The 15,612-nt window shown below is 39.8% G+C and overlaps 1 protein-coding gene across 1 annotated transcript in view; it reads right to left on the bottom strand.

Annotated features, from left to right (window-relative positions):
* Positions 1–11,428: 11,428 nt before the first annotated feature.
* Positions 11,429–15,612, bottom strand: part of khdrbs3 (KH domain containing, RNA binding, signal transduction associated 3) — a 115,682-nt gene continuing 111,498 nt past the window's right edge. Inside the window, exon 9 of the mRNA XM_073462890.1 lies at positions 11,429–12,103. Coding sequence (XP_073318991.1) covers positions 12,012–12,103 — 92 coding nt within the window. The 3' untranslated portion in view covers positions 11,429–12,011. The remainder of the gene's footprint in view (positions 12,104–15,612) is intronic.

Here is a 15,612-nt window from a genome sequence, read left to right as displayed (position 1 = left end):
GAAGTAGAACTTTTAATTAAGTCATTAATGAAGTTTTTCGGTTAAGTCCTTTAAGTCTGCAGATATAAATGTTAAGCAGCCCAGTATAAGCATGAACACCTCTCGGCTGAGCTACCACAGCATCAGCTCCAAAGGCTCTTCCCTGGACCCTGGTGGTGACAGATTACTGCCTGTCCTCTACAGGACATCTGGCTAATACAGTTCATCCAGTTTAGTCCTTCTTGATGCCCCCTAGATGCTCTTAACTTTACAGCTTGATTCAGTGACCATTCGGCTGCCATCGCATCCGACCCCTCAGCCCCTTCTTCACCTCTTCACTCTCCTACCGTCCGTCTTGTTACACTTTACTACATATTCCATATTTTCAATCTATGTGCACGCTCCAACATTCACACCCAGGGCAAAAGTCACTGATGTTTGAAGAGAGCTGGATACAGTGTCACCACTCAGCCTTGCTGACTATTTGTCCCAGTGGACAGTGTACTGCAATAACAAAATCCCCTGCAGCCTGAAAAGCACCTTCCCACATAGAGCACCACTCTAAAAGACCACTCTGTAGAACTGTTAACAGAACACGTCCAGCTGCAATCATGGGCAATTGTTTTTGATCTATGAAGGTTTTACATATGGAAACTTCCCAGAAGTCCCAGTGTAATTGTGGAAGCAAACACGGAAGCTAGAAAACCTTTGGAGCATATGAGCAAAGAGGGCAGTTTTCAGAGAAATGAATAGGCACAATCTTGGAGCATCAAGCTGGGAAGAGCCAGACACTCCCATTCTGTTTTTATTAGAAGCAGCAAATCCCTTGTGAGGTGCACAAGGGAATGCTTGGCTGTCCCCCAGAAGGGGTTGTAAATTGTGCCATGGTAACTAATCCCACCTGACATCCAACTTCTATTTATTGCAAATAAATGTATTTTTAAAGTTAACCGAGATCAATTACATTTTTTTCTGCTATAGCTCTGACCCCATGATGTCTTGCACGGGTATGGGTGGAACCAGAACCAGCATTTGACACGAGTATCTAGGTTTAAGACTTTATCAAGTGAATACTGCTAACACTATCATTATTATTGCTTAGCTCACTTAGCTAACACTTCTAAATTCCTGAAAGTCCTCCGGGATGTCTGTTATCACGATACTTTGTTACTCATGATAGTTCTGCCGTGCATCTGAAGTATCACCCATCTTTTCTCTAATAACCTCCCCAGGAAACTCATGAATGGGCTTTGTAAATCATTTGTCCTTTCTTTTCCCTCATGAAAAACTCTGAAACCAAAGGGGAGATGGTTTCATGGAGGCTTTTCCTAGTTTTACATCAGTTCGACAGAATTTCAGAGAACTTTCAGCCCGCTGCACAATGTAAGAGTCACAGACTTTGAACAACATCCAACATTAGCTCTCCTGCTGCAGTCTCCTCCAGATCTAACTTACACCTCAGCTTGTTGGCAGTTCCTGGAGGCCTTGCACTTTTCTGTGTATTTCTATCACTCACACTAACACTCACCTATATGTTCTGTATGGTGTATGTTCTTTGTACCATCTTTTCATGGAATATATAGAGACAAACCAAATATCAAAGGGGAATAAAATAAATAAATAATAATAAATTGTTTTTTTTCCCCCAGAAGATCAGTTGTCATACACTTCATGGGAGGTGTCTGTGGATAAAAGGCGACTTGGCACCCCAAAAGTATTCTTGTAATGGTTTACTATTACTGATGTATGATGTGCTAATAATTACTTATTGTCCTCTAATAAAGCTATTATTTATTCCACACAACTGATGCTCTATACCTAGCCCTCTAGCGTCAAGGAATCTTATCATCTTATCGTATATTATCATGGATCCCATTGCTGTTCTTTTAAGACCCACACTACTCCGCCTCAGTGGGCCACAATAGATTACTGTTTGGTCACACCACGAATGAGATAAGAATTAGCTAGCTAGCGTGCTATTTCCTGACTGTATGTCCAGTGGTTGTCTGGTGTTAATGGGTTGTGTCTATTTCTCTTGCAGTTGGTTTGTAAAACAAACAGCCAGCAGCGGAGCTGATGCAGCAGATTGTGAGCTGTAGTTTCCCAGGTAAACACACCAACCACTTTGGCTATCGTAGCTTCAGTATCTCTGGGCTAATTAGCGGAACAGCAGCAGGACAGCCCAGCATGGCCCGCTCTGTTGACACCTGGCCTGTCTGCTCTGCCTATCCCAGAGAGGAGCAGCAGCAGCCTGGGAAGGAGGTCGAATAGGTTGGTGTGTTTACCGGGAAACTAAAAACGAAAAGTCTGGGTAAAAAAATAAAGCTAGCTGATAAACATTTCACATATTATGAGATATGACTAGTTGTTATTAACAATCAAAAACATCCTGCTTTGTGTTAAAATAATGTTCAGTCAGGTCACTTGTGGAACTTAAGTCAGGTAATTTTAGCAGGTTAACTTATGGAACATAATTCAAAGACAAATGAGCATTGACTCTTGGTCACACACTGGTCATGAATCCTGGTCTACTTGAGCTAAGTCCTGTGTTTGACCCAGCCAACCACCTGACTTTTCTTTATACCACTACACTAGAGGGACGCTTCCTAAAATAAAGCCAGAGGGGTAGCTACAGCGTCAAACTTGTAGTGTAGGGCCGTTGACCAGGATGCTGTTTTTATAAGGAAGAGCTATTGTTCCATACCTTTGCTCTTAATGTGCCTCTGAGTCAACCCTTCCAAGCTCTCCCATGCAAGACGCCGGCCTGGCCAACAGGAGAAATATGAGGATCAAGGGCACTTCAACATTTGGACAGGAGGCGCTGCGGGTCGAACCACCAACTGATGAATGGATGACCTGCTCCAGCTCCTGGAGCCAAAAGCTCTAGTAATCCATCCTGCCATTAAAGTACTTCCTCTAATTATTTATCACCTTCATGATGAGGAACATAATAGTATGACTTTGCCAGTAACAGTGGGAGTTGCACTCAAATGGATTTTTACTGTACATTGACCTGTAAGTAGCCATTTAGCACATTTGTACTCCGCCATTACACTGATGTTGGTGCACCTCTTTAAGTGCAGGATGCCAATGCAGGAACACACAGTCTATTATTTCCTGATCATGATATTTCACCAAGGCTAATACACAGCTTTAATACAGACAGAGTTAATATACTACAATTAAAGCATCGTGACGTGTAATCAGACTTTTGATAGGCACTTTGATTCTTTCCTCCAGTATTTACCATGTTCCTGGGCAGGGTTAAGGTGTAGGTAAGGACATTGGAAATGCCAAACACGCTCAGCTTAACAGGAGGCAAATGTCATTTAGAAGGTCAATGTTCCATAAGTGGAGATGGTGTGTTAAGGTAAACACTATAGGTGATGGGCTTTTAACTTTACTCATGATGGTGTCTCTGCAATATCCTCTTACCCTACCAGTCTATTCATATTGAGCCTGCAATGTGATAGCACAATTTCTGTGTTATTTCATTCGGAGAACTCTGTCTGCTTATATTGCTTATATTTCCACATATGCACTCATAGCATAAACAATTGTTTTAATCTCCGGGCTCTGCTAGCGCTGGTGGTTTACAGGGGGTGTCTTCGCAGAGGGCCCTCCCCTCGCTGCTGCTGCTGCTGCAGCTGGAATGAAAAGCGAACAATACGGTGGAGGAGGGACTGGATATCATCAGAATGCATCAGTTTATTAACCGGGCTGACCGGTGGAAAAGCCAACAAAACTGCTGCTGCCTCGGCCTCACACTGGGTTTTATTGGGGGAAATATAGTATGTTGCTTTTCTCACCTGAAAGGAAAATAAAAAAGGGAAGGAAACTTGTTTGCGATGCACAAAAACACACAAGCCCAGACACACCTTTATGAGCCCCGGAGGACTGCACAGTCCCTGAAAAGATTCTGGCTTCAACAGGCCATTTTTCTGCGCTGATGAATAAATAAAAAATTAGATGAGAAATTCATTGTCTGCAATGGCCTGTGTCAGGTGTAATTGATCCAGTGAGGCTGAAAGCGCTCGCTCAACCAGCCCGTCACCGTTTCTGGCTCAGTCATACTACGGCTGCCTTTGACCCGTTAAAAACAACAACCACTTTTTGCCCGGTTTTGTTTTTGTTTGTGTGTTTATGTGTATTTATTGATGGTGGCAGGGGGTGTTTGCATGAACAGATGGACTTTAATCTCAAATTTCACACAGCTGAGAAGCAGCATCAAAGTGGAACGGCCTGAAGGATGGAAGCAAGGGGGGAAAAAAAACGGCTGAAAGAATAAAGAACAGCAGCGTTTACATGAGGAGAGAGATGTATCCAAGGCAGCGGCGGAGGGGAACATACAATATTTAAAAGGTTGGAGACTGAGACAGCCTTCGCAACACAAACTTATTTGATCTGCAACTATTATTTCAAGGACGTATCAAGGTAAATAATATCCCTGCAGTGTTGCGGTTTGAAGTTAGGAAAACATGCCAACTGCCAAAACTCATCACGAGCTCCCCACTCGGCGTTAATAGAACTATATTTAGTTCAGATTTCATTATAGAGTGTCAATCCTCAACAGTCGGGACAGTGGAAATGCCTTTATGATTTGGTGAACATATACTGGCTTTGAAGTGAGCTATCAAAGAGAGCTGTGCAATCACAACACATCTGACAAAAGGAAGACTTATCAAGCTTTATTATCAACAAGAGGAAACCTTTATTACCAGTAAGCGTATCTACAACTCCAACACGTATTTACTTATTGACAGCGAGTTTAATGCATAACAGCACGTGAGAATATATACAGAAACAGCATGTACAATATGCACAATTTATAGATAGCATATGGCCGACGAGTACAAATGTTGACTTTGCTTACACATGGACTAAAAAAGTTGTTCTTCAGTCTTGTTCCTGTTTGATATCTGCTTCTCCCTACGAAGCATTTGAACATATAAAGAAAGATTTCCTTTCATTGTTAGTATTTACGCACCTGCTCTCACCTTGTGTTTTCCCTTTCCCTTTTTGTCTCCACCCGTGACTTGTTTTTCTTGTTTTAAAGCCTCTCTGTTATTTTTTTTAGCATCTGCTCTTTTGCCCTGTAAGTGACTAAAATACTAATCACAAAAATAAAAGCGCAAACATAATTATATCCCCACAGATAAAGAAAAAGTTTGATGGCTTTACTGTTGTTGAAAAGCTTTCCATTGGTGAACATAATGGCGGTAAATTCTCTGTATTATTGCTATTGTTCCGCCCCCGTTCACTCAAGGCCCCCGTAATGATCGATCCTTCTCAATCTGAGTTTCCATTTAGCAGGCGACACACGCTGACCCGTGGTCGCATTAGTGCTCCGTTCTAAAGGAGACAGAGGGACACTTCAACATTGATCAGGGTGTTTTAATCTCAGTAAGATAAAGAGCCCTCCAGTTAATTATGGAACAAAAGGCAGGAGGCGGCCACTCTAGATCCTGAACATGATTAAGAGGAATACAAGTGGGAAAGCGTACTTCATAGAATCAAAAAACCCATTGCCTTTTAAATGTTCTTTCAAAGCCAAAAAAGGGAGGGATGTAATTTACCTTTACTTAATTATAAGTAGGGCATTAATATATATATATATATATATATATATAAATATATATATATACATACATATATTAATAAAACTTTCATGCCTTGTGTCCTTTTAAGAGGGGTAAAATTAAAGCCACTATTAATGGATTTTTTAAATGTCTGACTCTGGCGCCTCCAAGTGGCAATTGAAAAACACACTGCGAGCCACTGCTAACCCTTAACACCATATATCTGATCCCGGGTCACTGAGAAATGAACGGGCTGCACCAGTTTTCTCATCTTTCGACAAATAAAACTGAAGCCATTATAATATTTTGAAGGTTACTATAATCACATTCTTATAATTAAGTTATAAAGCCACTGTGTAGCTGGACCAGCTTTGCTAGCTTATCTAAGCCTAGCTTAGCATGGGGCTGGAAACATTGGGTTAGCCTGACTTGTTCTGTAGGTGATGAAATCTGCCCAGCACCTCTATAAAAACCATGGTTGGGTGATGGATGATGATATCATTGTCCGATGAGGGGTTAGGGCTTACTATGTGCTTCTGAAATTCGAGGTAGTGAGTCCCGTCAGAGAGAGCTGTAGTCACCGCTGTCTTCCACTGTCGCTGTGACCCACTGAATTCAACCAGCCGTGAAAACTGTCTCCTGTCGCCAGCGAAGCGAGTGAGATCATCTCTCAAATCCCTGCCTGGTGAGTGTCCGACATGCATCCCCATGCTGGGTTTTAAAAATGTCTCCGTCTTTGCACAACATATCTGTAGCCTAGTTGTGTTCAGCCTCAGATGCTTGAAACAATGTTGGCTTCCTGAAACATAGCTGGCTACTGTAATGAGGAAGCTAAACTACGAAAATGCAAATAAAAAGCACAAATAACAACGCTGGGATTGAGCAAAACACATACAAGCGGCGGGAAGAAAAGAGACACAGCTCCCACCAATGTAACTGGGCACGAGAAAATAAAAACGGGACATAGAGACATAACTGTACCCAACTATCTGTATTCTAGTGCTGAAATGAACTCGTCTCCCAGTGACAGATCACTACATCCTCCTTTGTATGCATTCTTAATCAAATAAGCTGCTCTTACTTTATTAACTTGGACAAGCTCACTTCAGATAAGCCTGTCGTTTTAAGCCACCTCGGAGGGGGAATCAGCCCCCCGGAGGTGATGAGAGTTGACTCCGGGAGCCCCAGATGCGAGCTTTAGGTCGCCGTGTTATTGTGTGAGGCTTGGCCCGCGGCTCCGCAGAGAATCACTTCCTCTAATGGAAAACTATTGTCTGCCACTGAGGACATACAACTGTGTGGAATACGGATCAGCCTATCTGGACTTATGCACAAGACAGAATGAAGCCCTCTATCCGACAGAAAGCTATTTTGGAATTGTAATATCCACTCAAGTCGATTCTGATTAAGCAATACATCTGGAATAGACTGAACTCTGGTGTGTGTGGCGGGGGAGGTGTGTGTCGCACTACAGTAATGATACAGAAAAACCAAAAAGCAGCATAAAAGAAGAAGAAATTGCTACCTTTTCTAGTTTACCGCCTCATATTTTAACCCTGGCACTGGAGCTAAACATCAAAAACTGTCATAACAACGCAACAGTAAGGCACCTGGTGAATTATTTATTCGCTGGAGTGGATTGGATATAGGTTAATGAGCACAACAATATGAGATTAGAGGTGTCTGCTAGAGATATGATGTCATTCCCCCAGCATATTGCATTATTTATTTACTCACCCTCCCTGGTAGGCGACAGTTGAAGTCTAATGTAAGTGGTAGACAACAGTCTAAATGAAGAAAGACGCAGCGCAGGCGGTTCACAGTCAGTTCAGAGCACTCCTGTGTTAATGTAAAATGTATACAGAGCCGCTGATGCTCTAAAGGAAATACACTTCGACACATCGTCCCAGAGGATGAAGAACTCCATTTGCCTCACGGATTTCCTCTCTTCCTCCCTTTCTCCCGAGAATGACGATGTGTGATACATGTATTATCTCCCCCCCCTTTTTTTTCCTGCATCTCAACAGGTCAGTCCATCTCGTCCAACACCCCCCCCCCTCCAGGATTCACCTCAGTCCAGACCGTGAAAATGTTAAAGTCCAACGTTTGGCCAAGGGCAGATTCTTTGTGAAGTTGGACGGCCTTTTCGGGATTTGGTTTGACTTTGGGCGGGGCTGAACGTCTGGAGGGAAGCTCATGTGTGGATGGCTAGTCTAACAAGAGAGGAGAGAAGAGAAAGACAAACAATATGAGCTCAAAAACTGAGAAAGCAGAGCAAAGAAGGGCATTTTCAGGACTGTCCTTTTATCACATTCTGGTTTCTGCACTTCGAGGTTTTTTTTTTTTTGGGCATTCAGGCATATCGTTTCTCTGCTGCAGCAACAGGGACCCCGTAGTGGTTCAGATGACAGAGTGCTCTTATACACTAATTGCATAGGTACAAAGTGAGGCAGAGTGTCCAGCAGGACAGGAATCCCCTTGAGGGGGATTGTGAAAGGGTATAACAGGAGAGCTGAGGGTCAAGCCTTCCAAACTAGGGGCAATTCTGAAGGATTTCACAAGCTCCAGAAATATATTTTCAACATTAAACATCCGTCAGGGGAACATCAAGTTGCCTCAAAGTCACATTAATATTTGATATGTCATGATAACACTGTGTCCTCTGTAGAATATTTCATTTTGTACCTCCTAAGTGTTTTTCAAATTGTCGCCCAAACAGGTAAGATTCAAGTATTTTACCTGGGAGGATTTCTGTGGTTGGACTGTTCCTAAACCTGACCACTCACCCTAACCTTATAAAACTGCTTGTACTGCAGGATTTAGATCAATACACATGATCACACATATTTTAAGAATCGAAAGAACCGTTACATTAGCCAGTCTCCGTTTTTTTCAATAGCTTTTCAAGATTTCAAGAGGGTCGCCTGATCCAGCCTTGAAGCTTAGATATCATATTTGAACCCATGGATTCAGAACATTATCGTGTTTACATGCACAAAATCATCGCAGACACCAGAGACATAACGTGAATCTTTTAATAGCTGAAATAACTGTGAAATGAAACCATTTCCCATTTTTCAGAAGATTTCTTGGAACCCTTTTCAAGAATCCTCATGGGTCAACGGATCCAACCTTTACGCATTTAATATTTCTTTTTACATTCATCACTTTCAGTTTTATCATATTTACTTGCACAAAAATCGTTTCACTACTTGTATATTTCACTGATTAGATGAATACGTATAAACAGTACATTAAGCTATTGCCCATTACATGCAGACTTCTTGGAACCTTTTCTGAATTCCCAAAGGTTGCCAGATCCAACCTTTAAGAACTGAATATTTAGACCTTTATTTGAAGCCATATTTTCAGGATATCATTTTATCATTTTATTTACTTGCACATGAATTTAGCTTTTGTTTATTTCCCGCAGTATTCTTGGAACTTTTTCAAGGATCCAACCTTTAAGAATTTAGTATTCTTGACCTGTCATTTCAGTATATTATATTTACTTGCACAAAAATCATCATACAGCGTTATCTTAGTGACACACCCCTAAGTTTCTCTATAATACTCATATATCTACATGTAAGAAATCACCACAGACATCAGACACATAACACAAATCTTTTAACTGTAAATTTAAGTTACTGGCCATTTTTCTGCAGATTTCCTTGAACCTGTTCAAGAATCGCCATGTGTCAACAGATCCAGCGCTGAAGAATTTAATATTTTTGACTTTTATTTGATCCCATAATTTCAGTATTTTATCATATTTACTTGCATGGAAAAAAATCTTCACAGAGATTCTATTTAAAAGCTTGTACTTCACTTCATTAGAATAATACGTACGAACACAAAAATGAAGCTACTGCCCATTTTTCTGCAGAGTTCTCTGAACCTTCCAGTAATCCCAAGCCTTGAAGCTTTTTGACCATTATATGACCCCATTATATTACCATGCAAGAAATCCTTACTGACATAAACAACATCAACCATCTTTTAATAAATAAAAAAACATGAATTTGAGCTATTGACCATTTTTTCTGCAGAATTCTTGGAAGCTTCAAGAATCCCAGAGGTTCACCAGGTCCAACCTTGAAGCTTTCAATATGTTTCACCCTTATTTGACCCTGTGCTTTCATATGGTTTCATATTTAAAACATCAAATCATAAACTTTTGATATATAATGCAACATACCTTTAGCACCAATGAGATAGTTGGACGGATGGCCTGCTGTAGCCGGGACGTGGACCTAGAAAGGAATATAAACAACACTATGACCAGGCGAGTTGATAACATATTTTACAACTATTATTGTGAAAACAAATGCCAAGACACAGAATATTTTATGGTCCAATTATCGTAACAGAGGATATATTTTATCAAAGTCTTAGGATAAAGTTATTTCACTACACAGTTCGCTGAAATATTACTGCTATTTATCATACTTATTACAGTTTTTTGTTACATATATCTAATTATTCCCAGCTTTGGTGCTAGATTACGGACTTAACAGAGACAGGAAAACATATTACATTTAAGTTTAGAGAGGTTTTATGTTCAACTACGTTAGGGGAGAGGTTAAACTGGGTCAGGTTGTTTACCTTGTGGGACGGAGGTCTTTTTAAACTGCTACTGCCATCCTCTCTCTGCGGAGGTCAGCTGGGGGTCATTTAGAGTCTCTTTAATGGACGGGGCAAAGGCAGGCTCTTTAAACGACTGGGAGAGGGTCACATGACCGGAGGAGAACAGAAAGAGCAAAACAAGAAGAGAGAGCAATCCCACCCCCCCCACCGGTACTGAACCGAACATGGCCTAGAGGTCAAGGTGGCTTTGATGCAGCGCTAAGAGCCGTTTCTGTCAGGGTAAACACTCAGAGAGTTAATGTGTGTTTACTGATGATGCTTGACGCGATCAGCGTTCGCCTCACATCGAATTATATGAACAAACAGAGAGGAGAGAGTTTCAAGAGCGGCGATGTCGTTATCGCTAAATCCTCCAAATCTCAGTCGGGAGAGATTTCCTACAAAATGCATCACATGGCATCCAAATACAAATAGGAAACCATCCTTATCAGATTACTGAGGTCATTTACAAGGTCACAAACAGCCATTTGCTGTTTGCACTCTTTCTAACTATTTTTGGAAATGCCACTGTTACCACTTTGGATTCTACTCTGAAACATATGTTGTTTAATGTTGTTTTTTTACTTAGTTGTGACAAAATACATTGTGTTTTTTCTCTTTGCAGGCTTCCATCAAGCAGATGGTCCAAACTTGTCAAGCTTTTTTTCATGTTGGTTTGTTAGTTTAAATTATGAGGCTTTTTATGAGTCCATAATTAGTCTCTCCAACACAAGTGTTTTCTTTCAAAACGTTTATTCAGCATCAACAAAGAAGAAAATATTAAAGGGCTTACATAAGCTCAAAATCAATATAGTTGAACAAATCTCTAGATGGACATGATTACGAATTCAACAGCATGTGATTTAGCATCTTAAAAATGATTATTATGCCTACAAAGTCAGAAAAGTATCTCGTATTAAATCAAAGAATGACATCAAAATTACTTATTTAGAGCATCTAAAAAAAAAAATCACAGAAAATTAAAAAGCTCCTGGACTGTTTTGCAGCTCCAGTTGTTCGCTGTACAGGAAGTATGAGCGACTATTTATAGATGTATTAAAGTGGATGTTTTGGGGCCTGAATCATGAACACAACTACATAGGCTTTTCTTTTTTAGAATAAAACAGCTGACAATATCCACAGTTGCACACCATGCTTTTATAAGCCCTTTAACACTAAAGAACTATTATCTTACAAAAAGGAGGAAACAACAAAACAATGTGTATACAGTATGACTTTTCTCTTTTTTTTTCAGATTGTAAATGTTTCATTTACAAGGGACACAATTTCACCAATTACCCCTCAGAAAAAATATCTACAGTACTGCACTTTCCTAGGACTAAGCTACTACATTTTTAAGTGATCAACCACGCAGTTCAAGGTTTGAAGAATAGAGGGTGATAAATTAAGTTGCACTGGCAGCTGTGTAGCTACATTGTATCGACGGCTTATAGTGAGTCACTAATCGTTACCAAGTAAAATAGCTCGATACAATGTCGTTCTTCACAATCACATAGCTGAGAGAGAAACTTAATGTACTATGGAGTCTGTCTTAATCTTAACGTCCAGTCGATTTGTCCTGTGGGGGGGAAATTTACCTCAATTGCTTTACACATTTTACCCAGCGGCAGTATGTTTTTATAATCAGGGGGGATGCCATTTTTGAAAACCAGTTTTTACTCGTACAGCTTCTCACTATCACCGTTTCATTTGTGTTATTTTGCGGTTTAGTTTTCAATTCTAAAAAGGTGGGAGCGTCCATAAAAAATCCATTACTTGGGTTGAAACAGCCATGAGGACTCAGGTGTGGGTTGTATAAACAGTTCAATATCTGGAGTATGGCTGATCTCTGTACACTCCCTTGGTTGTTCGTACTGACGGTGCCTTGCCGCGATTGTTTGCCCACTCTTCCAGACCTGAAGAAGAGAGGAGAAGAAGCAGATGGGGAGTGATTACAGAGGCGTTATGCTACTCATTCATTTATAACAACCCGTGTAAAGTCTCTCCAGCTCTATGCAAATGTTGTGAAAACATCCCTTCAATGAAAATAAAGCAGCACAAATGTCTGCTATCGATGCCGCTCATTTCATAACAAAAGCGCTGTTTCGAGCCGAGCGTAGAAACAGAGACTCACACCAAGAAGCTTGACTTTCACCTGGAAGGATGCATCTCAGATAATTGAATGAGAGGATCAAATAGCTACTTGAAAAGGACCCGTTTAGTGGCTCCCAGCAAAAAGGTCACAATTACCATTAGCCCAAATCAGCCCCTGTTCACCCCCTGGAACTGTCAATGTGAAAGTGCCAGTATCGATGGCACCCTTTGTCTGATCTTCAGCCAGCACTGAGACTTCCCTAGAGCTGAGGCTCACAAAGGGTTGTTTTTTTTCTGTGTACAGGCTCTCTGTTGGCAGCACATAGCCAATACCCCTTAATTAAACCTGTCACCCTTTCACTGACAGTCACTTTGAAGAAATAGACCAAGGTAACCTTGTGTTTTCGAGAACAAGGATGCACATCAACCCTGTTTATCTGTTTTGCTTTGAACTGTCGCCCTTTTGCTGTGTGACCCATGCGGCAGCGTTTTTTATTTTATGTGGAGGCACGAAGCACTCTAATGAGTTGAAGGTGCTTAGTTCTTCTACTTGTGTGGTCAGAAAAGTTGGGGAAGTTTTTTATTAGCTTTGACTTTTCAAAAAACACACTCAAATCTCTAAAGCATGAAATGAATGAACATAGGTCTTCAGTATATTAAATCCTCCCGATGCAGAAGAAATAATATGCTTCATTTCGTCCTTGTTTTGCCAAACAAGTACCAAACAACTTCTCATAACAAAATCTGTCACTGTCATTGTATTTGAAGTAGGCACGTCGTGATTTCGATTCTGAATAAAAAACGATCCAAATGAGCTTGAAATGTCGATCATTGAAATCAAAAGTAAGATCGTTAATTAAGTTAAGATTTTTTCGAATGAGAAGCTGTCTTCAATAGGGAGTGGCCGCAAGCCTGCAACCAATCACATTCCACACATGTAATATAAAAAGGTTAAATAACAAACTGTCAATATGAAAATAAACATACCATTAAACTAGAGAAGCAAAAATGCTAAACACCCTAACAAACATGAAGGTGCACCAGATTCATACTAAGTGGATGCTTAAAGATCTGAAGGCTACACAGCAAAACAGACAAGAACAATGAAAAACAGCAACAATAAATAAATACAAAACATATTAATAAATACAAGGACTCAGAAAAACGTGCAGCATCAATGTTTACATTTAATAGACACAATCAGCAGGTTGCATAGTAAAAAAAAAACAACTGATGAACTATATGATTTTCTTATTAAATATACTTACTATTAAAATATAGTATTTTATAGTATAGTATAGTATAGTATAGTACGGAAGCCCTAAAGGGCCATGCATTCATACATTTTATTTCCTCCGTTTTCCCGTGATAACGAGTTAATTTCCTTTGTTTTCTCGAGATCTCGAGTTATTATCTCGAAATAACAACTACCGTTTTCCCGAGATAATGGGATCATTTTCTCGAGATAACGAAACTTTGTTTTCCCGAGATAACGGGATCATTTTCTCGAGATCTCGAGATAACGAAACTTTGTTTTCCCGAGATAACGGGATCATTTTCTCGAGATCTCGAGATAACGAAACTTTGTTTTCCCGAGATAACGGGATCATTTTCTCGAGATCTCGAGATAACGAAACTTTGTTTTCCCGAGATAACGATATAATTATTTTGAGAGCTTGAGAAAACAAAACGATAGTGTAGTATATTAAATCATTGCAGGAAACATCATTCAGTCTAGCAATGTCAGAGGAGCAGGAGCATATCTCGAGAAAATAATCCCGTTATCTTGGGAAAACAAAGTTTCGTTATCTCGAGATCTCGAGAAAATGATCCCGTTATCTCGGGAAAACAAAGTTTCGTTATCTCGAGATCTCGAGAAAATGATCCCGTTATCTCGGGAAAACAAAGTTTCGTTATCTCGAGATCTCGAGAAAATTATCTCGTTATCTCGGGAAAACAAAGTTTCGTTATCTCGAGATCTCGAGAAAATGATCCCGTTATCTCGGGAAAACAAAGTTTCATTATCTCGAGATCTCGAGAAAATGATCCCGTTATCTCGGGAAAACAGCATTTGTTATTTCGAGATAATAACTCGAGATCTCGAGAAAACAAGTGAAATTAACTCGTTATCACGGGAAAACGGAGGAAATAAAATGTATGAATGCATGGCCCTTTAGGGCTTCCGTAGTATAGTATAGTATTCAGGAGTAATTCAGTTCAGTTCAGTCTTCAGTGTTTATAGTTATGTACTTGTATTTATTATGAAGTTTCATATTTATCTTTCATTGTTCTTGTCTGTAATTGCAGTTTAACCTTCAGGGACTTTTGTAATATATGGGATGTTTACTTTCACTGAGAGAATTAATGTTTGTTATTTATCTTTGTATATTTCATGTGCAGAATGTGATTGGTTGCAGGCTTTCGGCCACTCCCCGTTGTATTTTTTGCAAGTTAGACAGTGTGCAAGAGTTTGCTTGAAGCTTTTGGTGTACTCGACCCTCTAAAGCACCTGGCTCATGAAACAGAAAAAAAAAAACACTGACAGAATTACCGAATGTTGAAATTCAAAGCTCATTTTCATATTTTTTAAATTCAAAATGGAAATTATGACACACCTACTTTAAGTACAATGACAGTAACAGACTTTGTTAGGAGAAGTTATTTAGTACTTGTTTGGCAAAACAAGGATAAAATGAAGCATGTTATTTCGTCTGCATCTGGAGGTTTTCAATAAACTGAGGTCATATTTTTTTTTTTGAAAGCTGAAGCTAATAAAAACCTGACCAACTTTTCAGACCCCACAATTTGGAGAACTAAGCACCTTCAACTCTTTGTTTTTAAAAGATTAATTTACAAATGTCAATGACAGTTGTCAGGGCATCTATTTGATCTTTTCAAATCCAGATGTGATAGTCTAACAATGGCATACTGTGGCTATCAATGCTGAAAACAACCGAATCGCGACCTTAAAATTGAAAGTCAAAACAAATCGTTCAGACGAGAATCATGACACTCCCAGTTTGAACATATTAAAAACATGCAACATAGACCTCTCTAGTAACTAATTATGTTATCAGTTTGCAGTCAGTCTCTAACTTTAAACGTAAAAAAAGAAATGTTGACATACATAGCATAACACATTTAAGTAATCTTGTCTGAGAGCTGGGTTCTATTTGGAGCTTGTAGCTGAGCTCAGCAGACAAATACACAAACTAATCCATCTCACATCAAATCAACACTGAGTTCTTACATTTGTACTTGCATAAGAAGAACCTATTTGGTTTTAAATAATGAAAGGGTAAAACACTACTTTAGATAACTACTTGTACTC

This window comes from Pagrus major, chromosome 3 (genome assembly GCF_040436345.1).
Source record: "Pagrus major chromosome 3, Pma_NU_1.0".
NCBI lineage: Eukaryota > Metazoa > Chordata > Actinopteri > Spariformes > Sparidae > Pagrus > Pagrus major.
The sequence above is the reverse complement of the archived record's forward strand: the minus strand, read 5'-3'. Positions and strand labels throughout refer to the sequence as shown.